The sequence below is a fragment of the Nestor notabilis genome, unplaced genomic scaffold, assembly GCF_000696875.1.
Source record: "Nestor notabilis isolate BGI_N333 unplaced genomic scaffold, ASM69687v1 scaffold932, whole genome shotgun sequence".
Classification (NCBI taxonomy): Eukaryota; Metazoa; Chordata; class Aves; order Psittaciformes; family Psittacidae; genus Nestor; species Nestor notabilis.
Genome location: NW_009916728.1, coordinates 12,761 through 38,063, shown reverse-complemented (window position 1 = coordinate 38,063; position 25,303 = coordinate 12,761). Strand labels below are relative to the sequence as shown.

Below are 25,303 nucleotides of genomic sequence, written 5' to 3'. Positions count from 1 at the left end.
AACATGTACATATGTAAAGGAAAGCAGTTCGCTGTTAATGTTGGAAGTCTACTTAACAAATGTTCACCATTATTTAGACATATTTTAGTATTGTTTGGATATAAATGCATGTATAATTAAATTTTTTATTTGTAGTTTAGATAATCCATTTTCACGTATCTTTTTACTTATACTTAGCTGAACTCAAATGCTCATCTGACTTACCTGTATGCATAAAGGTAATTTAACCTATATTAACAATTAGCAGTTATTTACCTATTGTTCAACATTAGAATTTATCTAGAAAAGAAAAAAAAATTACTCTGATTTATGAATTAGTCAAATCCAAAGCAGTTTGATGTCTGCAGTACAGTGACAACAGATGAAGCTCACAACTGACGCCTATTTTCAAACCAGATTTACCTCCCCGACAATGAAGTGCAGAATCATTTCTTTTAGTCTACACAGTTCAAACACCCTAGAGTCAGTGCAAATCTCAGGAGATGCTTACGAAGACTATAAGTTTAAAAGGATTCTTTTTCTCTAAAAATTAGTGTATACTCAAATTTTGAAAGTAAATTTATTGACTTGAAAGTTAATTTAAGTATAATACTTCTGAAGATCAGATTTATATCTGTATCTAGCTATGAGTTTATTTTAGTTGACAAGTGTTTAAATCAATTACAGAATTGCACATAAAATGATGAATAAAAGTAAAATAAATGTACAAAAATAGGGACATTGAAGTGGTGATTCAAGAGAAAGAAATTATTTTCCCATATTTAAAGATTTTATGTGATTTTTCAATTGTGTGGGGTTTTTTTGGCCTTTGAATTTAGAATACTATGTTCAAGAACCACATATTAAAAATCAATGGTTGAATGTCTAGGTGTTAAAAATCACCTAAACTAAGTTTTCACAGACACAAAACTTCCAGATTAAAGATGAACTACCTAACAGTTCTAAGCAAAAAGTAAGCTCAAGTACATTAGTTAATGTTTTCAAGCATTAACTTGGCAGTTAAGGTGCCAAAGCAGTAGGGTGTTTTTAATAGGATCAGAGCAGTCTAGGAAAAAGGACAGCTTTGTCCTCATTTCCTAATTTTGAATGCTTGACTAGGTGGCATTTATCATAAAATGAACAGATTTGTGTATTTGTACAAAACTTAGTGAAAAATTAAAATCACAGTTCAGTTAGGGTTTTGAGAACATATTCCAGCATTTCCAAGGTATTTTAAAAAGAGATATATAGAATAAAAGAGGAAGAAAAATCCTACCAGTTTGGATATTATGTACCTTTTTAAGTATGTAAATTTTTAGCTGTTAAGAATACTACCCTTCTTTCATGTATATATAATATGAAAGAACTAAAAAATACTCTGCATTCTGTCAGATAATGAAAGCTAGAGAGATGAAGAATGTATTTCACCATGATTCTTTTACAAGTTTTTGTTTGGGGTTTTTTGATTGGTTGGTATTTTAATAGTAGCATATACTTACTGTCCCCTAGACGTATGAACCAGAAGTGTGATTAATGTAGAGGTAGCTGGGCATATACAATTTAAAGCTAGCATAGCATATTTGAATTCCTCTTCACACACCACATGATCTGTAGAAAAAAAGACATAAATTGTTTTACAAAAATACTTTCCATTGAATAGAATTATCACATCCTTTCCTTGTCTAGGAAAATGGTGAAAATGGGGACAGTCAAAATATGCCTCCATATCTTCATCTTCCACTTGAACCTGGAGAGCAGCTGTGCATGATTTGCCCCATCTATGCTATCATTGAGATTGCATGAGTAGAGTTAATTTTGCAACCAGTTTATGCTTTCTGTACTGCAGCTACACATGGAGAGGATGCAATGGCTCTTTGATTCCCACTGTTTTACTGCACTAGATGTGAAAGCCATGTAGCATAGTCTAGGTTTTACCATTTTCAACTTCTGCAGTTTTGCATAAACTGGCATAGAGACATCAAGCATTGTACAGAGATACACTTTTGTGTTCAGGAAACAGCATACCTAGGATACTGCAGTGCAGGACTGCTGATCAATCAGATAGGCTGTACTGACTTGCAGATTGGGATTCGGCAGTGGCGCTGGGATCTTGCACTGCACTTCAGTATGTGATGCAGATTCAACTAATGTTCTCCCCGGAAGTACTGACAGCTGCTCTCTCCTTGCAATGTAGGCAAATAAGGTGGTGGTTTTTCCTTTTACAACTTTGCATTCTTTTTACCCCAGCCCTTTCCTGGCTTTTGCAATCACAAAATTATGCTTTGTTCTTGAGAGTCCTTACAAGAAAGTATGTCTGCAACATTAGTACTTGCTGTGATGGAATAGTACTACAGACATACTAATTTTTTCTTGTCTTTTAATGGAACTTAGTGGGGGGAAGTAAGCAGAGAAAGCAATAGAGGCATTATATGTAGTTCTTTATATTGGCTTGTATTTAAAACTGCCAAATTTTCTGCACATGCTATTGTATGAATTATTATTCAACTTGCTAGTGTTTAAAATTCAGGCCACAGTTAAACGCTCTCCAGTGCTGGTGACAGCGTGAAAAGGAAATAGAAATCACTCTTTAATGTCATTCATATATATCTGTGACAGTATAAAAATGGATACAAGGGAAGAGCATAACCTTTAACTTGTTGTCAGTGTAGAAACTTAGTCATAAGGGTTTTCTAAGGTCGTGAAGGCAGTTATTGCATGCCAAGTAATTTTTTTAATTCTCAATTTAGTGTTTGATTCAGTCTGTGTTACTTTCAATGAGAGATAATTTGCTTCTGATGAGACAGAATACAATTTGTACAGCTGATGATCAAAACATAAGCCATATGAAAACTGCCGAGTAAAAGTAAGCAAATAACCTCCCCACCTAAATCTAAGTGGCTACATACCTCTACTTCTAGTTGCACTATTGTATCATTGAAAGCCTTAGAATCACCTTGCCTCTCTAAGCTACTTTCTAGGCAGATTTTATAGTATAGCTACAAGCATGCCATTTAATGATAACAAAAGTGAGGGCATACCTTGTATGCCTTCTCTATCCCTTTTTTTAAATTTCTAGAGGCTTTTCAATAACAGAATCATCGAAAGCAGAAATTCATTCATTTTCTGAATATCAAGGCTTATTTAAATGTCATAGGGAAGGAATTAATTTAGTTATACGAAGACACTGTCAAATATAGAAAAAAATAAGGGTTTTCCTCCCCTAAATATATTACAGTTATAGCAATTAAATATTTCCTGCAGCAAATATTTCTGATAGAAATATGTTCATTTACTTGACCATGTGCCATTAATAAATCTACCTGAATTTTATATTAGAAGTTTTGAGAGAGTAAGACATAATCTACTCCTTAGATGGAATGTCTGCATTCCATTACCATTAATCAGATGGCAAAGATTTATGAAAGTAGATATTGATTTCCTGATACTGAGGGAATGAGAATTCTCCATATTTTTTAATTTTGCCAACCTCCCATTATAGCTAATACTTTTGAAAATAGAAGCAAGAAAAAATATACAGGAAAATTACTTTATCATCTCCTATTTCAGATCTTTAACTAAATTGTACATGCTGACCTAAATATATGTAAATTAAATGAATAAACCATGGATGGCGCAATGCAAATGAAAAGTATATCTGACTTAAATCCTCCATATGTTCTATACTGTAACGTATGGTTGACTTTTTGGATGGATTTTATGTAAAATACCATGTTAACAGAGCATATAGCACACAGCAAACAGATTGCTGTCCTACAGTTGTCATCTTTATCGCTTACATGTAAGAGATTCACATTGTATTATCAAGTGTTTTTTTATCAGGAGCAGTCGGGCTGGGACTTGTAGGACTATTTCCCCTCTCTTGTAGTTTTTGAGTTTGTGAGAGCTATTTATGGCCTCCATGACTTGTTATGCATCCGTAAAATGCATATGACAGTAGTGCCCTACCTACTTCAGAAGAGTTTTGAAGCTTTTGAATTCTCAGAGGTATTTTGCAAACACCAGGTGAAAGATTCTTCAGCAATATAATTACCACGATTAGAAATATTGTAGCTATTTGAAACATGGAGAGGCACTATGTCTTTCTTGCTTGACAAGAGTTACGTTACTGTATTAGACACAGATCAGGTCAAAAATAATTTCCTTATTTCTCCAATTATTTGGCAGATTATAGTTTGCCCATAATGTTAATGTATTTGGTATTTATGTTCAGGACTTCTGTTGTGGAGCCATGGTGAGGGTTATACAGAACTCTATCTGATGCTGTCTAAAGTGAGTAGGAAGGAAGCTGAGTGACAGCTCTCCCACTCCTCAGGTCTGGGGCACGGGACATTCGTCAGGACCTGTGACAGCAGGTACTAGAATCAGCAAATTACTCAGTGTAGTGAAGCAGCAGAGGAAACTGCAGTTTATCTTGAACTGAGTATCAAGTATGTCAAATCAGTTTACCAAACACAACTATTTTGACTGCATTTCTACTAAAGAAATACTCCATTTAGAATTTCCAGAAGCTGCAGTTTCTGTTGAAAACATATTTTGACATAAAATTCGTTGCTAAGTCTGTCTCAAATAGATGCAGCAATGCAGTGCGGTGAGTTATGGCTTCTGTAATGTTCCTGAAGGTAGAATGTACTCAGAATACTGATTTATGCCTCAAGCATCAGCCATGTGGTAATAATGTCCTAGACATGACACAATTATTCTCAGAAACCTTACTTTTGTCTGTTTCATAAGTTAACATGAGCACGACCAGACCAGATGTAGAAAAATGCCCATCCATTATCTCTAGACTATTTTTATCTGTAATTAGGTAGATTAGGCAGGTGCATTCAATATCCATTTCGGTGAATCCGGACTATGTTCCTTTTGAATAAACTACTGCAGGTTTAACGTCAGACTTCACCAATCTGCTAATTCATTGGTGCATTTTGAATAGAGAATGTCAAAATGTATGCCCAGTTCCTGGAATTGTGATTATACATAATTTCTGAATATTCGAGGTAAAGGTGATTAATTTCTTTTCTAGCATATATATAAATTCAACTCAACATGCAGTTTAGTCTCTGAATTACATAAGTATTTGCTCCACTGTAGACAGCCTTCACTTTATTTCATGTATGTGCTGAAATGCAAGGCCAGATGCATGCAGTGGCCTTTTGTAGCCCAGTGTGTTTGAAGGAAAAGCAGGAAGATTTAGAAAACCCTATGTAACTGCCAGTGAGGTGAAGTGCAGTATTACTGAAAGAAAAACTGGGCATGTCAAGGCATTGGTATATTAGAAATTACAAAGAAAAAAATCAAACTGTTTCAGCTTAAGACATAAGACAGATGTTTCCTCTAACTGTCACGTTAGAGTGACTGTATACTTAAAGAGTGTTCACACCTTGAACTTGAGTCTGCTGGGACAAACACTTACTATGCCCTGTGCTTTTCAGATTTCATTGAGGAATCATATTCAAGCACAGAGAAACTTTCCCACTGCATTAATGTAAGCAGAACTTACCATTTTAAACAAAGTAGATAGAAAGGTGTGTGTCTGTCATCAAGTGAAGACAGGAAACCTGCCTTTCTGACAGGCCATGTTACCCTGTACAAAGTGTCTCCATTCTTTTGTTGTGATGGGAATAATGGGAATAACTTATAACAGTTACTTGACCTATATACTATATATATATATGGAGATATATTTCTGAAGCCTAAGGCAGAAAAGCTCCAGGATGCTCTTCCATAGGAAAATGTAGTCAGGGTTTAAATTTCAGGACTGTATTTTGAAATCTAGGATAACTGGTCAACCTGATATAAACTTGAGAAACTGGGCTTCCAGAGTTTTATAAATTTTGAATGCAGTTAAAAGACAAATGTGAGGAGGACTTTCTGGAACTCTTTGGTTGTATTTTTGCTAAATTCAGAAACTTTTTTTTTTATAGTTATAGCCTATAAACCTGTGTGTAAAGAAAAAGAAAATCCCACTACTGAATATTTCTGGTTCATAAAAATGCACAATATCATTTTGGGAAACCTCCAGAAGAAAGGATTCATTTTTTAAAGGAGTATCAAATTTAAAAGAAGCTTTTGCATTAAGGCAATATTAAAGCAGTCCTGAATCATAATAGGAAAAACACTTAGAAAAATGTTCCATATGGTTATACAAATTTTATTCATAAGCACTCTGCACAGGGCTATAGTCTGCAGCCCCCACTGGGTATGTATTTCAGAATGAAGAAGACTTGTATGAGATTAACAACCAAAGTAGAGTTTTTTTTAGAAAAATGCATGCACACAAACATTGTTCTCGTGACTGCCAATGGCCTTACCGTGTGCACTACGTAAGCATCCAGTGGTGGTTTATACCATGTTTATAAACTTGCTGAATTTAAAACTGCATTGAAAGTTTTCTGTGCTTTATGTGAGTAGCATTAAATTAATCTTGAAGGAGGGCTTGCAATTCTGCTTTTACTGTTGTGCAGAGAGTGTGGGGAACTGGATGCAGTGATCCCTATGATCCATATGAAATTCTTTAGGGATGTAGGGTGCTATATAAATATTTAGGCTTACAACACAGTACTACTATAATTAATATTAGAGAGGGGTAATGAAGCACAGAATATATAAGGTCTCTTCAAGCCTCTGAAGAACTGCAGAACATAAATGAAGGCAGTAAGATACCATAATGGTTAAGTTCAGCTGAAGGAAATACTGCAAAAAGAGGTTTTGGGGTTTTGTTGTATACTACTTAAAAAAAACCCAAAAAAACCAAACAAAAAAAAGAGTCCAAATTCTAAATCTGAGACTTAGAACAGAGATGAAAAATCACCTCTGTCTTCCAAGCCTAGTTGTATCATAAGCTCCTACAGAGACAAACCATTAATAATGAAACTCTCTCTTAAAAAGACAATTAGGAACAACGAATTAACACAGTTACCGATAAAGAAAAGTGGCCATGGCTAGGGAGAAGAGATTACATTTGTGTTGTGTGGTTTTAAGAGGGAGATGAAAAAGCACCATCATTCTTGTCACAGCATGAGCCTTATTCCCTGCTGTGCCATCTCACAGTTTGAGATTACACTTTTATAACTTCAGAACTGCTATGATGGTTTTTTCCTTCTTTCCAACCTAGTGGTAAATTCAGTAGCTTTTAGAATTACAGCTTTAACTGTTACTCTGGAATTGCTCTGCACTGGAATTTACTTTTTCATCACATTCTGGTATGATGGAGGAGGCTAATATTTTTCCATAGTAGGGGTTTTTTTTGTAATTTTGCATGAATCAGCAATCTTTTTTTCCTTAGAATATCCCTCAAGAAAATAGAGTCTTCAAAATTACAGCTGAAAAAGAAAGCTTTGCTTCTACTTCATAGAGAGATTTTTCCAAAGATAGGCAAAATGAGTTCATTATAAAAGTATTTGTATGATTTTGCATATAAGCATATATACGTCTGTATGTACATATATATGTGTGTGTGTGTATTTATATATAGACAGAGAAAGAGAGACCTATCTACAAGTGCAGAGAAACGGTTCATCAATTAAAGCTGGTAATCTTTTCTTGTAAGAGTGGATTTATTTGGCTTTCTTAACATCATTTTGCATTTTATGTAATAGTTTCTAAGATAAACATTTTACTGGATATAGAATTAAATTGTATGTCTCTTTCCAAAATATTTGCAAGTAATTAATATAATGTTTTTCAGCCCACATAGAAAAATACAGTCCAAGGGGAAGATTTACTTTTCCAATGGTTTGCTGGGGAAAATTTGGCCTCTTCTGAGCAGATCTTCTCATATACCCCATAGAAACAGTTCATTTTAGTAGACAGAAGTAATATAAAGACATGGACATAGCTGGAAACCTACCTGAATTTATAATTAAGAAGTAGCAATTATAGACCAAATAATTCTACTTTGTATACTATATAAGAGAGTAATAATCCTTACAAGTGCTTATAAATAGAACTTCAATGTAAAACATGACATTTTACTATTGATAGGCTATATACAGCCTGTAAGTTATTTTACAATATGCACTCTTAATCTGCTTACAACTAGTAAATTTCCCTAGGGAATCTCACTTTGCTTGTGCGTTTATGAAACAAACTGCCAAATATTAATAAGTGTTTCAAATGGCTGAAATCTTACCTGCAAACTTGATGTGGAATTTATTCTCAGGTTTCAGTATTTGGACATACAAAGGACAATTTGGAGCAAAGTCTTTAACTGCCCATGCTCTTAAAATGGTTTGATGATCCTAGAATAAAGAGTATGAGGTGATGACAATGAAATACAAATAACCATATCTCTTATCAGACTGACTCCATTGAAGAAAACTCATTTTAAGACTATATAGCACCAGCTGGTGTGGATGTTTATGTACATCTTATGTAAGTGTGCTGGTATTATGTATATGACATATTTAACTACAGAAATATATATATACACACACACAGACAACCCAGTAATTCTGCCGACACAGACATGGCTGAGGTACTCTCTGTTCACCAACAAGGTGTCTCAGACCTCTGCTTTGAGGCATCAAGCAGGAGGAGAATCACCAGCAGTGGATGATTTTAGACAGGGATTGCTTCAGAGACCTCAAGCCATATGAGCCCACAGGATGAGATGGGTGCAGAGAGCGCAAACCAATGTCCCTGTACAGTTGTTTTCTTATGTTTGAAAGATTATGGAGATTGGGGGAGGTCTCCAAAGATGGCAGAAAAATTGTTTCACCCATCTTCAAATGAAAGGATGATGTGGGGAGCGATACCTCTGGGCACATGAATGCTGTGTCTTAGACAGTATTGTTATTTCCATGTTCAGCCATTATAGTTTGGTTGAATGTAAAAATACAGGGATAGAATGCTGGTTAGGTGGTTGGAGTCTTAGGGCAGTGGTAAATGGCATGTACTCTACCCAGAGACCTGGGGAAAGCAGAATGTCACCGGAACCTGTTCTGTTAAACATCTTTATCCATGATTTGGAGGAGGTGCAAGAGTGTATGCTCAGCAGGTTTGCTTCAGGGAAAAGTCAAGACACTTGAGGGCAGGTTCAGATGGACCAAAATGAGATGGAGAAATGATTGACAAGAACCTCATGAAATTCAGCAGGGGCACAAGCAGAGTCTTGTCTCTGGGACTGAGTAACCACCTGCACTGGCACAGGCTGGGGGTTGACTGGCTAGGCAAGTAGTTCTGCTGGAATAGACCTGGGAGTCCTGGCAGAGAGCAAGCTGAGCATGGGCTGACAGCTTCCTGGGCTGTTTTAACGGGAGCGCAGCAAGTTAAGTAAGAGGACAGTGATAATCCCCATCTAATCAGTGCAAGTTATACCAAATATAGACACTACATCCAGTTTGCAGGCCCCCATTACAGTAAAGGCATATAAACTGGACTGAGTTCAGCAGAGGGGCCACCAAGATGGTCAGGGGCAGAAGCAGAGGCCCTGTGAGGAAAGGCTGAGGGAATGGAGCTTGTTCAGCCTCCAGAAGAGATGGCCTCATGGGTACCTAACAGCACCCTCAGTAGCTATGGGACGGTTATTGAACCCAGGCTCAATAACCATCCCATAACCGGCGGAGATCGAGCAAGGCTCTGCAGTGATGCATGGCTGGAAGACAGGAGACAATGAATGTCTGGATATACAGAGAAGCCCTTTCCCCATGAAGGCAGTCAGACAGTGGAACAGGCTGTGCAGAAAGGATTATGCTGTCTCCCTTGGGCACTTTCACACCAATCTGACAAAGCCCTGAGCAATGAAGTCAGTGTTCATGACTGACTCCTATAAGACTAGAGACCACCCTTCCAACCTCCATGATTCTGTGATCCAAGTATAATATATTCTCTTTGTTGGAATGTGGAATAGAGTGTTTGTTTCTAGAAATCTTCTACTAATAAGGTATTTTGTCCTAGCTTTCTGCAAGTGTTAGGGAATCACGTAATGTGGAAGGATGACATTTGGATGGAGAAAAATGATGTGAAAACTTAGATAGTAGTATGAGTCATGTCTAATTAAGAATGATGTATTAGATATGTCCTTCTGAAGAGGTTCAGAATGTAAACAACATTAAATGTTATCAGGAACTCAGAGTTTAAAAGTTTGGATCATTCTGAAAAATACCAGCTCAATTAAAAACAGAGCTTTTTTTTTTTTTTTTGCACTTAAAACATTTGCTTAACTGATGTCAGAATTTAGACAGCTACTGACCAAAGAGTTCAAGAGATTTTCCAGCCAGTTAGTTTTTTGTACTTGTTACCACATGTGAATTAACTGCAGGATGAATACTGCTATCCCATAAAAGCAGAGTATGTGGTAATACATTAATATGTTGAATGACATGAAATATGGCTCATCTCAGTGCATCAGCCATCAGTTTTTATTTATTTCAGAACTGAACAGGAATATTTGAGAGTGCATGTGGGAAGCAATACTTGGGTTGAAATGCCTTGCCTAATCATGAAATTGGTGGTATTAAAAGATAAAGTATAAAGAATGATCATTATGTTTGAAGCATCAGCAGTAAGAAAAGCTTTCAGACTCATGAACACAAGGGAAAATCTCTGCCCGGAATACAGCGTAATTGACATCTTCAAACCATAATATTTTAATGTCAATTGAGGGAATGAAATGCCAACAACTTAGAAGTAGCAAATGGCTGTGTAACTGGATAGATGGTGGTTATACAGATATACTACAGCAGGTGTGAGCAGTTTGGGAGTGGATTTGGTGAAGATTTGAAAAACCTGTCATTGTTCAAGATGTTACTTAAACTTTTATGCAGAAGGTGTTAGAGAAACACATTCAGAATTGCTTGCCGTGATAGTGTGGCTTCATTGCACAGGGTTTGACCGTACCAGTTTCCTCCCTTCCTTTCCATAGCAATCATTCACAGACCACACTGGCTTGCAGAAGTAGTGAGAAAAGGCTGTTTCCTGTATGCCATATGCATAGAAATATAGCTTTTATTCAATGAAATTTAGGTGAATTATTTTTTTCATTCTTATTACATACATGAACTAAGATTAAATTTCCTGTGATAAACCAAAACTGCACCAGTAAATACACTCTGGTTGTACATTTCCAACTAAGTTTACTCTTCTTCTTCTCAACGTGATATTTTCTCTTTTTTTTCCCCGTTTTAAATTTTGTCTAAGAAGCCTGGTTTTGTCAGAAGGTGCAAGAATTGTTAACAGTAAGAATGAAAAATGTGTATTAAAATTATTCAGATAGTCCCATTTTACTAAAAAAATGCAAACAAACCTAGGCCCATAGAATTGAGTGTATGAAGCTCAACACAAAATATTTTTAATTGTATTTAAAAAAAAAAAAAAAGGATGCCTTAAAATTAAAATCTCTTGATAATCATTTTGGCACATTTGCAGTTTTAAGACTGGAATAGGTATTGATTTCCATTTGCTAACTCTTTTTTTTTTTTTTTTTTTAAAGAAGCAGCCTATGAATATGATCTAAAATGGATACTTAATTGCCCTATATAGCTTTGTAAGAGGAACTCAATGTATATGTACTTTTAACATAGTAACCTTGCATTACTGCTTCATGTTCTCTCTTTTCATCTCTTCGGTATATAGATGTGTTTGTGTACAAAAGCTGTTTATTTGGGCTTCCATGCTTTTTTCGCTCAGTTACTCTCCCAATTTCTCCACTGGAGAAGCACTCCAGGAGAGAGAAATGAAAATACAGTTAGGCACTTTAAGTGATTTCTTAGATTCAGTCTCTTCATATAATATTGGTGACTCTCTGTTCTATGTATGTAGCAATTTCTATACTATATTACAGTGACTTTAAAAAATTTCAGACTTCTCCCAAGTAAAAATGAGGTGTGTGTGTATATATATATATATATATATGTACATACTATAAACAGAGATAACTGAAACAAAACTATGCTTCTATTTACATTATGAAATATGTTTCTTCGGGAGAGGAGGGAAAAGAATACATTCTCTTCTGTGTGCTTTCCATGCAATGAATTGCACTGTGATCATAAATTACCACTGATACTGATGGTGATTAATACAGAGGTGATATTTAAGTTCATGTATCAAAACATGTAAATTTTAAAGTGGGTGTAACAGGAATTTAAATTATCAGAACTCAAGGCAAGAACTTTATTTAATACGTATTTTTAAATAGTTCTGTTAATTTTTTCTTGACATGCACAACTTGATAAATTATTACATCTTCCTATCCAATGCATCCATGTAGTGATGCTATTAGGGCAGTGTATCTTAGGTTACCAGTACAGCAGTGTCACGATTTGATTGATGGAAAGGGAAACAAAAAGGTGCAAGCTTGAACTCGGCCATCTCTGAATTTTCAGAAAGCATTAGAACAAAGCTGTCAGCAATAGAAATGGTCTTTCATATATTTATGTAGTTTATTAATGAGTTATCTATAGGGTAATTCAAAAGGGACTTCTCTTCCCACCCCTCCTGCACTGTTTTCAGGCACCTTAGTTTTGTGGAGCAATCTGATGTAGGCTTTTGAAGTCTTGAATTCACTGGCTAATTTTGTGGTGTGGTACAGACTACTGTTCTGTAGCCACCAATCAGAATAATAACAAAACCCAAACCAAAAAAAGTCATCCAGGCTTCAGTGCAATTTGAACTCTCTTTAAGAGCTGCATCCTCCAGAAATGAAACAGATGTCTGTCCTGCTTGCTGTAGCAGATAAGCAGCTTACATCTTGGTCCGAGATGTCAAAATAGTGTTTGATAGAATAAAATTTGGCAGAGCTTTGCCTTGCCAGAGAAGAGAAAGTTTCTGGTGGGAGACTTTGGAAAGCTGACAAATTCTTGGTCTGACTGCTGAAGTTCCTACTGCTCCAAGTGTATAAGGAAGAAACTGACAGTTTTTATGAAGTAACTGCATGTCACCTGTTACCGTACTTTTCTTGACATCCATGGATCAGAAGCAACACGGACTTTGGCATTAAAACTTATTAACTAACAAAATAGCAAGTAATGAACAGCCAGTGGTATCCATGGCAAATGAGTAGATCCTCTGCTGAGGACTGTAGCTAGGGAAATTAAAAAACCTCACATAAGTAATAACAATTGTTCTGGTCAGGAATCTCCACAATGCATCTGTTAAAGTCTTATTTTGACAGCTGTCAGATGCAGGAGGGGGTCCAAGGCACTCCTAACAGTTTGTTAGCTTCTCAAGCACAGCAAGGTGAAAAATCAGTTGTGGTCACAAAGATTCCTACTGGGACGACAACTGAACTTCCTTCAGCACAGTCACAAACCATAACCTTATTTACTGCATTACTGAAGTTTTTGGTAGTGACTCAAGCTGGAACAGTGTAGGAAATTGAATCCATTTCACTTGAAAGCTCTAGGGGGCAGTGAGATAAAATGTAAAGAAAGAAAACAGTTGTCCTGTTTTCTACTTGCAGTGTAAATAATTGCATTCCCTGTGACAAAGAAATCTAAGCAACGTCATAAAAAATGGAGAGAGGGGACATTTGTTTAAAAACTTCAGATTACATTGATCCTCAGAGCATCACTGCTACAGCTGAGATACCGTGCCATCACGACTAGCCAGCTAGTCACCCAACAGGGCATTCTGTCCCAGAACAAGGTAACAGAATTGTGTCTTTGGTAAGATTTGCCTGTTTGTATGCTCCAGATACCCTGATAAATGAGATTGGATAATGGTCTGTACTGGAAGCTGAAACCTGCCAGGTAACCATTTCAGTATTTCTTGGGGCACACTGTCCCTGAGGGCAGAAAGATTGCCTAGAGAGAGTTGTAACTGGCCATGATTCTGAAACCAGAACTAAGGTGGACCTGGCCAGAATGGATGGAAGCTCTGTGAGCTCCATGTAGAGTCCACGACTCCAGTAGTGAAGTAGAAGACTTCGGCAGAGTTGAAAGTTGTCCTTTCTTTGTATAAATTCTTAAGGTTATGAGCAGTGATGAAAAGATTACCTCTAAGTGAATCTTGTGTTGGTGCAGCTGTCCTTAAGGTTGCATAAACCTACCAAGTGCAATGTATATCACATACTCTGCTTGTATGGGATTTCTCTTTTCTAACCATTTCACAACTGTCAAATTTTGTAAATGACATGCTGTAGTTGATTTATTCTTAACTTCATGGCTAATTTTGGCAAGAAGTTTTAGGTTTTTGATGTTTTTTCAGTCTCTCAGAAGTTACTGGTATTTTCCCAGGTATTTGCAAGAACTGTTGCTTGTTGTTCGACTTAAATACCCTAACACTTCCAAACAGTATTTTGCCTTACTTGACTACTTCTGGATTACTTGCTGCAAGTTAGTGGCTTTTACTAGTGTTTTTTCAGGAGTCTGTTGCTGATAAATCAAATTCAAAGCTATTAGTTTAGTAAGTTTGAACATTATTGTAGGAGCAAAGATATCTTTCTCAGGGAGTTCAGTGGCTTTCTGAGAGTTAAAGGTCCTGCACTGGCTCTTTAGCTTTGAAAAAATATATTTTTTACAGCATGCTGATAGTCTACAAAAAATTAAGTTAACGTAAGAAGGATGCGGACCTGCTTGAGCAAGTCCAGATGATCTAGTTTGATCCCGTTAGGCAATTCGTAAGCATCTTAATTTAACTTTGTGAATATTCACTTACTCTGATCTTCCTTTGGAGTTCAAGACTAAACAGGTAAGTGTGTAATAATTGAGCATGCAGCTCATGGTGAAAACTTTGAAATTGTGTTCATAAATCCTCCCTCGGTGGACTTTTTTCCTGGATATTTGTGATTAGTAGGCAGTTTTATGAAGGTGAATACTTCTAGTTCATATAAAAATTATTATTGTATCACAGATATGCCGAGTAGAGGCTTCTATTAGCAGTGTTCCTTTGTGGACAGTAACTTACCTGACTAGGTAACTGTAACATCAGCCAAAACCACAGTAACTTATATAAAGTGTCTTGCAATTTTTCACATTTAAAGTTGACCAATATGAAAAATGGTCAAATATTCTCAGTAACAGAACAAGGTAGAATGGCTTTAAACTGAAAGAGGGTAGATTTAGATTATATCTATATATGAGGAAGAAGTTCTTTACCATGAGGGTGCTGAGGCACTGGCACAGGTTGCCTAGATAACTTGTGGCTGCCCCCATCCCTGGCAGTGTCCAAGGCCAGGTTGGACGGGGATTGGAGCAACCTGGTCTAGTGGAAGGTGTTGCTACCCATGGGAGGGGGTTGAAACTGAAAGAGCTTTAAGATCCAATCCAACCCAAACTATTCTGTGATTCTATGACATTGGTTATTTGGCATTAGTCCCAAATTAATTTATAATTCAGTCTTTACTTTCAGTAGTAAATTTTTAATACTTCAAGAGTTCTGAAAGGAAATGCCAGTCAGTTGATAGATATCTATTTTCTGATTTAATAAATATAATTCTTTGAATTGGATTAGTCCAGGTAATTTGTATAAAAAATTTTTGACATAGTACTATACTTTCAGTGATTGATGACCAAGTGTCAATGTATCTGTAAGGTACCACAATAGTGCTTGTTTGATATTCTGCCGTTGTTCCACACAAAGGGAAAGAACTACTGTATTCTGCATGAGAATTGTTTTTTTTTTAAATAATGTATTCTTACAGTACTTTTTATTTTTTAAGTTCTGTAAGAATATATAAATTCTCTTCAAAAAAACCCAAAACCGTGTATAACTAAAATATGCTGTAAAATCCTAATTTCTTTGCTAAATATTTCATGGAATTTATTTTCTAAAAAAGCAAAATTAGATATGTTATGTGAAATAAGCCATTAGATCATGTTCATAAATTAGTGAAATCCTCACCTTATGGAATGCAACAGAAACTTTTCCATTATCTTAATTGAGACAAGACATTCATCCCACATGCAGAGTCTCTGTATAAATCACATAAGTTTAATCTTCTGTTCACAGAATTAAGTCTCAGTCTCTGAGAGGGAATAGGGGCATTAACAGTATAAACAGCACCAACATTCATTCTTAATTATTTCGTCAAAACTTACAGCTGCTGTCCGGTCCACCTCACAGCGGCTACTCAGAATGAAACATGCTTCTGCATCATCCATTCTAGAAGAGGGGAAACAAGCCTGTTACTTACCAGTAAAATACTTATGTGTAATTGTGTTTCACAGTTTATAGTCTTGTATGCTTATAGAAATAGAATATAAAGTTTAGTCTATCTGTTTTCACTCATTATCTGAATGTCAGTAGCAGACACCCTGTACACTAACTCATAGTGTGTACCAGTACTTCTTGACTAGGTTCTAGGAGACTTACTTCCCCTTGTGCCAGTAGAAGCTGTGCCAAAATAATAAAAGCAGAGTGGCCTCAAATACACTTAATTTTCAAAATAAATATTTATCTTCCATAAGTATAAAAGGTGAATAAATAGCACCAGTCTACATAGTGTGTAAGGATATGATATGTTCAAGTTACTGATAAAAATAAATGAGAGGAGGCAGATAATACAGACTTATCTTGCCTAATGATAGTAGAAAGATGGGTAGATATACTGGAATAATGCATTTGGGGTAAATAACAAACATCTTTGTGTATTAAATGAATTATCTATTTTCAGTTCATGGTCTCTTTGAGAACTTTTAATGTCTAATTGTCCCCTAGTGGATATAACTGGTCATGTAATAAGAAGAGTAGTGGTGAAAGTGTGGAGAAAAATTGACTGAAGATTTCATCAAAGTGTACTTTTCTTCTCTTGCCTCAGATATTGATATCCTCCAGTGAATCCTACTTCCCCTGGTTGAATCCTACTTGGTTGACCTCCTTCGGAAGACAGGACTTTCTGGGCAAAGAGAAACGATGATCAGAATGGGTTTCCTGGGCAGGGAAAAAGTGAGACAGAAGCTGGGGAAAATGAAAAGCCAATTCAGTGCCAATTACACCAATTCCATTCTGGGATCTGGAATGGGACCTGAGATTCCTAAATCCTTCATTTCTTTGCTGCTAGAAAATGGAATTGGTGGTTGTTAGTAACAGGTTAGGACATTGGGACTCTAGGCTTAGACTAATGGTCCATTTTTTTAGGTACTGTAAAAATGCAGAACAAAAAGTCCTTGCCATATAAGATGGCATATAAATGTCACAGCAAAGTATAATGAAAGTATATGCAAACATGGGAAACAGGAAGAAATGTGTGACAATACCTGAATATAAAAATATAAAAGAAGTAGAAAGTGGTCTCACTGGATACCAGAGTAGAGAACCAACTGAAGAGAAGATGCGATGGAGAATACTGGAATTACTTTACAGACGTTTCTGAGAAATTCATCCTAGATGGAAGGGACAGCATGGTTGAAATCACAGTGGGACTTGTACGTTAATCTGTTGTATGTGTGAAAGAGAGTAGCATTATAGACTTACTAGGTTACCTCTCAGAACTGGGAGTTGCAGGCTAAGAATAAGGAGTTACTCCTTGATGCAATAAAGAAAGGTAAGCCAGGGAAGGACTGCAGAGAGGCAAAGTGATGTACTACATAAATAATGTCTCCAGAACCTTCTGAAAAACAGGGTTTGGAGAGTTGAGATTATAAATATCAAGAACAGAAACATAAGTGGGGCAAAAATGAACTTGTGTGAGGAAACACAAGATGCAGTCTCTGTCTACATAGGATGCTCAGCAATATTGTACCAAGCTTATGATTCACAGTAGGATACAGGTTTTATTTTGGTAGCAAAAATTAAGATCTGTTTACATCTGTCTGCATCTAAACTAAAGCTGATGATGAACGGATATCCATAATGAGATGTCAGATAGCTTGGCCAACCTTTCAGGTTTTGACTGTAGAAATAGTGATTAAATTTGTGAGTTTTCTGTGAAATCATTCACAGAAAGTATAAAGAAAAGAGACACATAAAGTCAGATCACTGTAGATTCCACATAGGCACATAGCAGTAAGAAAATAGAGAAAATCTCAAAAGATTAAAGTACTTGAAAAGGAAAAATCATTGTAACAAAGGCAAATCAATATATCCAAAAAAGTAATGTCAAATGTAGCTGATGTAGAGAAGTGGGGACAGGGCTTCTGCGTGCTGATTAGGAAGAAATCATGGGAGTTCTATGAATAGTTTCAGCTAAGCATGAGAGCTGAATTGGAAGAAAAGGTCTTTAACAAGCTTGTAAGAAAGAAAATTCAGTGAATTTAGATGGGATTTTGATGAAAGCTGAAGAGGTATCTGGAGTGACAATATATATAGATAACTTTGTAAGAAAATTAGATTTCATTTGAACATATTCACCTTTTCTCCCCACTGTTTTGTTTTTTGTTTTTTGTTTTTTTTATAACTTTTAGAATCATTTCAGCACAGATGACAAGGATAAGAACCCAAGAGTAACATCTATGTATGTCATGAATTAGGACAATAGGAACACTACTAACATCTGTATTTAAAAAATTAAGGACAACCCAGAGTATCCTTCTGAGAGGAGCATTATTAATGTCCTAACAACTGGAAAAGCTTTGTCAATTACACCATTTTTATGTGCTGGAAAACTGAATCTGACACAAAAAAAAAAAAAAAACAGTAGTTCCACTGCTTGAAGATGACAGAAATTAAAATGAGCTAATATATTGCAGAGAAATTTCTGAAAGAAAATGTTTAAGGTAAAGAGTGGAGAAGAAAAGGATTAAGAAGATTTATGGATAGTTCACTAAAAAAAAGTAGGAGGAGAGAGAAAAAGTATTTGAAATCCTGACAGATCACGGGAGAAAGCTGCAGGGGAAAGAAGTCAAGCATGGTGGTGTTATTCGCTTTCTAGTGCTAGTCTGCATGGAAAATGACAGCTGTTTTAATCAGTTCCCATGTTGCTTCAAATGCTGAAGTAGCTATAATGTTTCCTGTCATGCTGATGAACAATGTTAAGTATCAGAGTGATACCTCATGATGGAATTAATTTTGGTTTTTTGTTAAAGCTGGGCACGTGAACACAGTTTAGAGAACACCAAGAATTTGCAAAATGACACCCTCAAAGGTAGGAAGCAAGAATGAATATCGCTTTTGTAAACTCAAATTGTGTACTAGGGCATATAAAGAAAAATACAATCTTAGATAATTATTTACTACTTATTGCAGTCAGCCAACTTTTGGTATTCCTTTAGTTTTTGGTGTGACTTTTATCATGTTATTTTGAGACTGCATTTCTCTTATATGTATGACATTTTCATAATTAGACACTTCTTAGGTTTGGGGTTTCTTTTTAGTAACCATTATTTTATTTATTAGAAGAAGTTTACCATGTGCCTTGTTATTTTCTCAGTACATTATGTTCTTATTAAAAAGAAATACAGGAAACATCTTAGGTACTGGGTTGTATTTCATATTAAATTTTCTATTAAATTCCCACTATGCTTCTTCCCTCAGGAAAGGTTGAAAATTATTCTGTGACAGGTACATTCAATTACATGTTCTGCAGGAAAAAGCACAGTTCCACAGTTGACTACCTCCAGGTTATTATAAGCTAAATTCTTTATGGAACAGCCTAATTGTTCTGCTCCTAATGTGTAGAACAAATGCCAGCTACATCCCCACATAGATTCCTTCTTGAAATCAGCAAGAAAGCAGAAAGAGGAACCACTCTCTAAAAGAAAATTCCTAATCCTGAAAAAAAGCTTTATTGTATTTCAAATTTTGAGGGTTTTTTCAGTGGCAGAAATTTGAGAACACTGCTCACTAGATTTCTCACAGATTAGTATCTTGGAAATAACTCCCCTGTGGGGTAAAGAAGACTGAATGACACAAATAGTCAACCTTAATTTAGGTATCTATATTAGTTGCTTCTTATAAAGAGCAATGCAGGTAAGTTAAATCAGTTATCTGCTAAGAACCACCTTTCTCTCTTGTTGGAGAGTTTAAAGAGACACCCCACCTACATGAATTCCACTGTGAATTCCTTCACACCTTCAAGTGATTGAGCAATGTGGGGGGGAAGCAACTGTGTTTGATTGATGTGTTTTGATTAATGTCATTCACTGTTAACTGGCAGAGAGGATTTTTTAGAAGTGGTTGGAAGTATGTGATAAGAGGAAGGCCCTGAAAGAAGAGTATAGGGAGGTATAGTAGAGTAGTTGCTTATACTAACAGGCTGAACTTGGGAAGGAAAAAAATCTCTGCAATGGGTTCAAAGTGTGATAATTATTTTTGTTTGCTTTTTTTTTCCCTTCAGTTGGTCAGGAGAACTACCATCACACTTCCCATTTTTGCTGAAGGAAGAGAAATAAGTTCTGTCATTACTGGCGGTTTTGGAATTTTCTGAGCTGCTTTCTCAGAAGAAATCATAGGCACTCTGTTTCAACACTTTCAAAAACTGAGACCAAAAAAAAGTGAGGAGGAAGAATTTTGTTAAATGAAAGAGCCTAAAAAAATATTTGTTCCTTGAAAAATTTCAGATATTAAGGAAAACCAATTATATCAGAGCTTTGCTTTCTAAATACACATGCTTTTCTTTTAGCACAGCTTTTGGTTTTTTGTCAAAATTATTTATCAAACAGTATGAGTGAAACAAAGTAAAAAACAATATTGGTCAATATTTGCCTACTTAGCTCTCAACAGGTCTTGATCTTTTAGTGCTGAGCCTTGCAGATAGATAACTCTTTGGGACCACATTGGAATTTGTAATACCCTTCGGACCTGAGCATCCATCTCAGTAGGACACAAAATAACGACATAATAGTCCTGTCAAAAACATAAGGGGGAATAGTCATGTTATTTTATTATGTTACTATTTATTGTTGCTAGAGAATGAGTCAACAGAGACCCAGGATGTCAACAGAGTCTCTGATAATTCTCAAATTTAATTGACAATAGTTATTTGAATACTTGTGTTTAAAATATTGAATTCTTTAATGAAAATGGCTGGACAGTTGTCAGCTGCTCTCAGAAGACTCCAGGGTGGCAAGTGAAGTACATTTAGAAACATTTTTTGTTTCCATATGAGCACAATTGGGGTTTTTTTTGAGACAGTTTATATTTCTGTTATTCTAGCTGGTATGATCAAAATGGAATTGTCTTCCCCCATTTTTTTTCTCTACATTAAGGGTCAGATCCAAACTCTGTTTCCTGTGCAACGAACAGTCCTTGTTAGGAAAAGTACTGTTGCTCTGAAGTATACATGTGTGTACATAGAAAAAGGATACATAAATAGAACATGAGGGGAGAGACTCAGAGCTTAGGACAGGCTTGTCATAGAAGCCTTCCTTAGCATGCACAGACTTGGAGAAAGCTTAGTGCTTAGTGGATCCAGCGTGTCATCTGTGTCCTTCAGCTTCACATTTCAGCTGTGAAGAAAATGTATGTAACCTTTGTTATGCCACATAACTAGTGTTAGGACTTTTCTTCTTCATCTCCAGTGTATAACAGGGCCTAACTCATTCTTCAGGATAGTTAAGTTTTGGATTTCAATTTGTGTTTGCATCTATAAAGAACTGGATTTCTTTATGCATTTGCTTATGCCTCTTACTAGGTAATTATTTTGGAGAATATTTTGGATTTGGTATTTGTCAAGTTGCTGCTTAGCAATTTGAGAGTTGTATTTTTGTGATTTTCTTGCACTATTTAATGAAGCATGGTACCACAGGTAACTTAATAAAAGGCATAGAGAAGATTTAGTGAAAGAAATGGTCTGTAGCTAAGCTAATGGTAGTGAGTCCAAATTATTATCTCAAATAAATAAGCTTTTATATGATAAAAAAAAGTCATATGACAAGTTTGCATTAGCTAGGGAATACGTGCACACTGAGAAAATCTCATGTGTAATCTTTCAAGGCCTTTGTCCTGTGAAGTACATCTATTTATTTCTCAATTTCAACAATTCCAAAAGTATCTAATCTTCCTAACACTGGCAAAAGACAAAGCAAAATGCAAAGACTAAAAGATGCTTAGAATTGTGAAGAGTTTTGGATCCAGTCACAAAACAACAGGAAAAAATAATTAGAGTAGTTTTCATTTATTTTCTATTTTGGGGTAGAAAATAAGGAATTTGCATGGAAATCTCTGTCTCTAAAAGGACTGGCATAATTCAACAAGACATTAATTCCATCTATTTAGTTTGTTTACCTCAATTTAAAATTAATGTCTCCATACTTTATATCAGGTTCTTATTGCAATTATAGATTCCCAATTCAATCAGCTAGTCCCAAATTCAGTTTTACAAATTAAAAACTCTTTCAGAAGGCTGTCCAGAAAATCAGTGGTTTGAGTTAATCTTCTTTTTGTTGGTTTTTTTTTTTTCCACTATAAGTACCTGCAATCTGGGGTGAGCATAGAATTCATTTAAGAAATCCATAAGTAAGTCAATCTTCAGAGAGCTAACACAGAGCACAACATGTTTTTCCGTCTGAGCTCTGTGTCGACTGTAGTTACCACCGGACTTTTGTCTCTCCATCCACAAATATGCCAGCTGTTCAAACTGCAAGAGATGCCAATTGTCAGTGCAATACAGACAAGCAGATGTGAAGTACAACTGTATCATGACTTAACAATGTTGCATTGTTCATCTCATGCCTCTATGAAAGGCTGCTCTTAGCCCACAATGTCTTTTTCTTTGTGAAAAGGTCTCTAGTAAGTGGGTGAGATGAATAACAGGGTGCTTAAAAAACATGGCAGAAGAGCCACTCTACCACACACACAGAAGTGGGTTAAACCCATTAAAATATCATGAGATTACAGTAGATCTCAAGATTTTAGAAAATAAGGAAGGCTGTACCTTATTCTTCTATGTGTTATACCTCTGAACTCTCTTTTTCCAGCACCATGTGACATAAATGCTACCCTCAAAAGAAAAGTTAAATTTTCACCCACTTAAATCTATACTGTGGGTACAGATACTCGCATAGAAGTACCATTTTACTTAGTTCGGCCACTAACTCTTCTCACAGGTTTTAAAATGTTCTTAAGGTGACATTCTGTATATTCTATTTGTGTTATAAATTTAGATATAACTTAAGATGCACAGCAGTTGTTAATACAGCAAATTTGCCATTGCCAGCTGAACAATAGATACAGGCTAGCAGTAAATATTGTTCTACTAGTCTGAATCCCTGAAAGGGAATACTTTGTAAGTGTCATTGTAATAATCTGTAATAAAACATACAAACACAATTTCAAATTGTATTGTAAGTAATATGCATTTAATGCTAAGCTCGATTTAACTATGTATGTGTGATAGATGCTTTTTCTCATCCACATTCAACTGATGGGGAGACTGAATCGTGAATAATGATTTAATATCATAGGACACAAGCTCAGGAGAGAATGCCTCCCACATATTCTGTGTATGGAAAACTATACAAAGCCCCATTATCATAACAAAGCTATAAAATAAAGTACCTAATAATAGGTAAATTTTGTGAAAGGGCAATGGATTCCAGGTTTTTTTACTGGTAATGCAGAGCTCTTATGCCTGAAGTTTATATCGGAACTACCTGAAAGATGAAATTTCTGTTTCCTAGGAAATTCCAAATTTCTTAAAGGGTATTTTAGTTTTCAACAGAATATATATTTTACTAAATTTCCACCAAGTGGGAATATAATTGTGTTAGTACATACGTCTGCATATGCATACATTAAATATTTAGGTATAATTAAAATGTTCAAATAATTTCAAGAAAATTAATGCTCAAAATTTCAGCTTCCAGCCTTCCAGGTCTTCTGTGTCGTCTGCTCACAGTGAGCTTTAGTTCACTGTCGAAGCGGAGTCTGGAAACTATGGCTGTACGGAAAAAATTTTGAGCTTCATCATCTAGCAGATCCACTCTAAGCTTTGATAAGCATGCACAATGTCTCCCCACATCCCCTTTTTTGTGGCAGGAGGTCTGGGTGATGACCAAGCATGGAACAGTTAACAACTTGGCAGGGCTTCCCACGTAATTTCAGGGTTTCTGTCACAAAGCCTCACCTAATGAGCTTGGAAATGTCTGGTACAAATTTAATGAAACCGGTTGACTCCTTGAAATACTTGGATTTTCATAAATCTGCCTTTTCCTGTTGAAACTGTTGGAAGTCCTAAACTTAAGTAGGCATGAAAAATTCCTAACTGTTCTGTTGGCTCTGTGTGTGTGTTGTACCGACATACACAGCTGTGAACCCAATTTGCTTGAGTTGCAGATTTAATGAGATTTTTTTCATGTTAGCACAGAGCTGTAAGAGTAAGAGAGGAAGTGGAGAGAACCACGATTAGAAACAGGGAGAGCCTGCAGAGGAAATGCTATGTTCATAATGAAAGTGCTGGCTACTGTTGTTTTTTGGTTTTGTTTTGTTTTTAATTGCTCCATTAATAACAAACCCATATTTCAGGATGAAGGAAGGGCTCTGTGGTACATGACAGAAACAGAAAGCTTTCTCCAGCACTTGAAAACTGTTATTAGTGCTCCGTTTTATAGCATAAAGGTATACTATAGGAGAACAGACAAAGGAAAAAGGAAAGAAAAAAGAAAGACACAGAATAGGAGGTGTAGAAGAGATAGTTATTTTTTCTGATATTATATGTGCAATAATAATAGCAACAATAAATAATTCCAGTTATTCTTTTGTTTTAAAAACAATCCGAAAGAGAAAAAAAAATAATCCAAATTTACCTGTATGGGCAACACCACAAGAGCCACACAGATCATAATGACAACAAGCAGCTTTGAAGGCCATATCTTGGGTGTGACATCCCCAAAGCCCACAGTGGAAAATGTCACTATGCAGAAATAAAGGGAGTCAAAGAGAGTCAACCTGTTTCCTGCTCGTTCCAGATGCTGAATTCCACAAATACTATGTAGAAAAGAATGAATAAAGACATGAAAAATAATAACTGTACTTAGGGTCAGTTCAAGTTTGGTGATTATATGTGCAGAGAACTAGTTATTTTCAAAATTCACGGATTGCTCAGCAAAGACATTTTTTCAGAGTAAAAATTAGTATCAAACCAGAAATGTTATTAATATGATTCTCAAATGTCATTTGTGATGAAAGAAAGCAATTTTTTAATTATTTCAATATCATAGTCACAACTTTCCTGCTAGGTTTTGCTTAGTGGCTGTTGTGAGGGAGAGGTGGTATACAGAACATCATGAATTAATGCAATTCCTTTCTAAACCAGAACAAAACATGCTATATAGATGCCACCATTCAGAATTGTTTATAAACGTCTTCTAACTTTTTTAGGGAGAGCTTGCTGGTATGGCCAAGAAAACATACACACTGCTTTGTTTAAATCTGTTCCTCTCTCTGTTAGTTTCTATCTTTTTCTGTGGCTAGAGTTACTAGCATGAACTAGTTACGAGAGTACATGTTGCATACTAGAAGGATAATGTTCACATAAATAGGTACT

The 25,303-nt window shown here is 35.8% G+C and overlaps 1 protein-coding gene across 1 annotated transcript in view; it reads right to left on the bottom strand.

Annotated features, from left to right (window-relative positions):
• The window catches only part of KCNT2 (potassium channel, subfamily T, member 2), a gene marked incomplete at its 5' end in the record, with an annotated part of 62,916 nt that extends 38,172 nt beyond the window's left edge, over positions 1–24,744 (bottom strand). The window contains 6 exons of the mRNA XM_010024695.1: positions 1,479–1,587; positions 8,132–8,240; positions 15,981–16,044; positions 20,528–20,664; positions 22,232–22,396; positions 24,564–24,744. Coding sequence (XP_010022997.1) covers positions 1,479–1,587; positions 8,132–8,240; positions 15,981–16,044; positions 20,528–20,664; positions 22,232–22,396; positions 24,564–24,744 — 765 coding nt within the window. The remainder of the gene's footprint in view (positions 1–1,478; positions 1,588–8,131; positions 8,241–15,980; positions 16,045–20,527; positions 20,665–22,231; positions 22,397–24,563) is intronic.
• Positions 24,745–25,303: the final 559 nt, after the last annotated feature.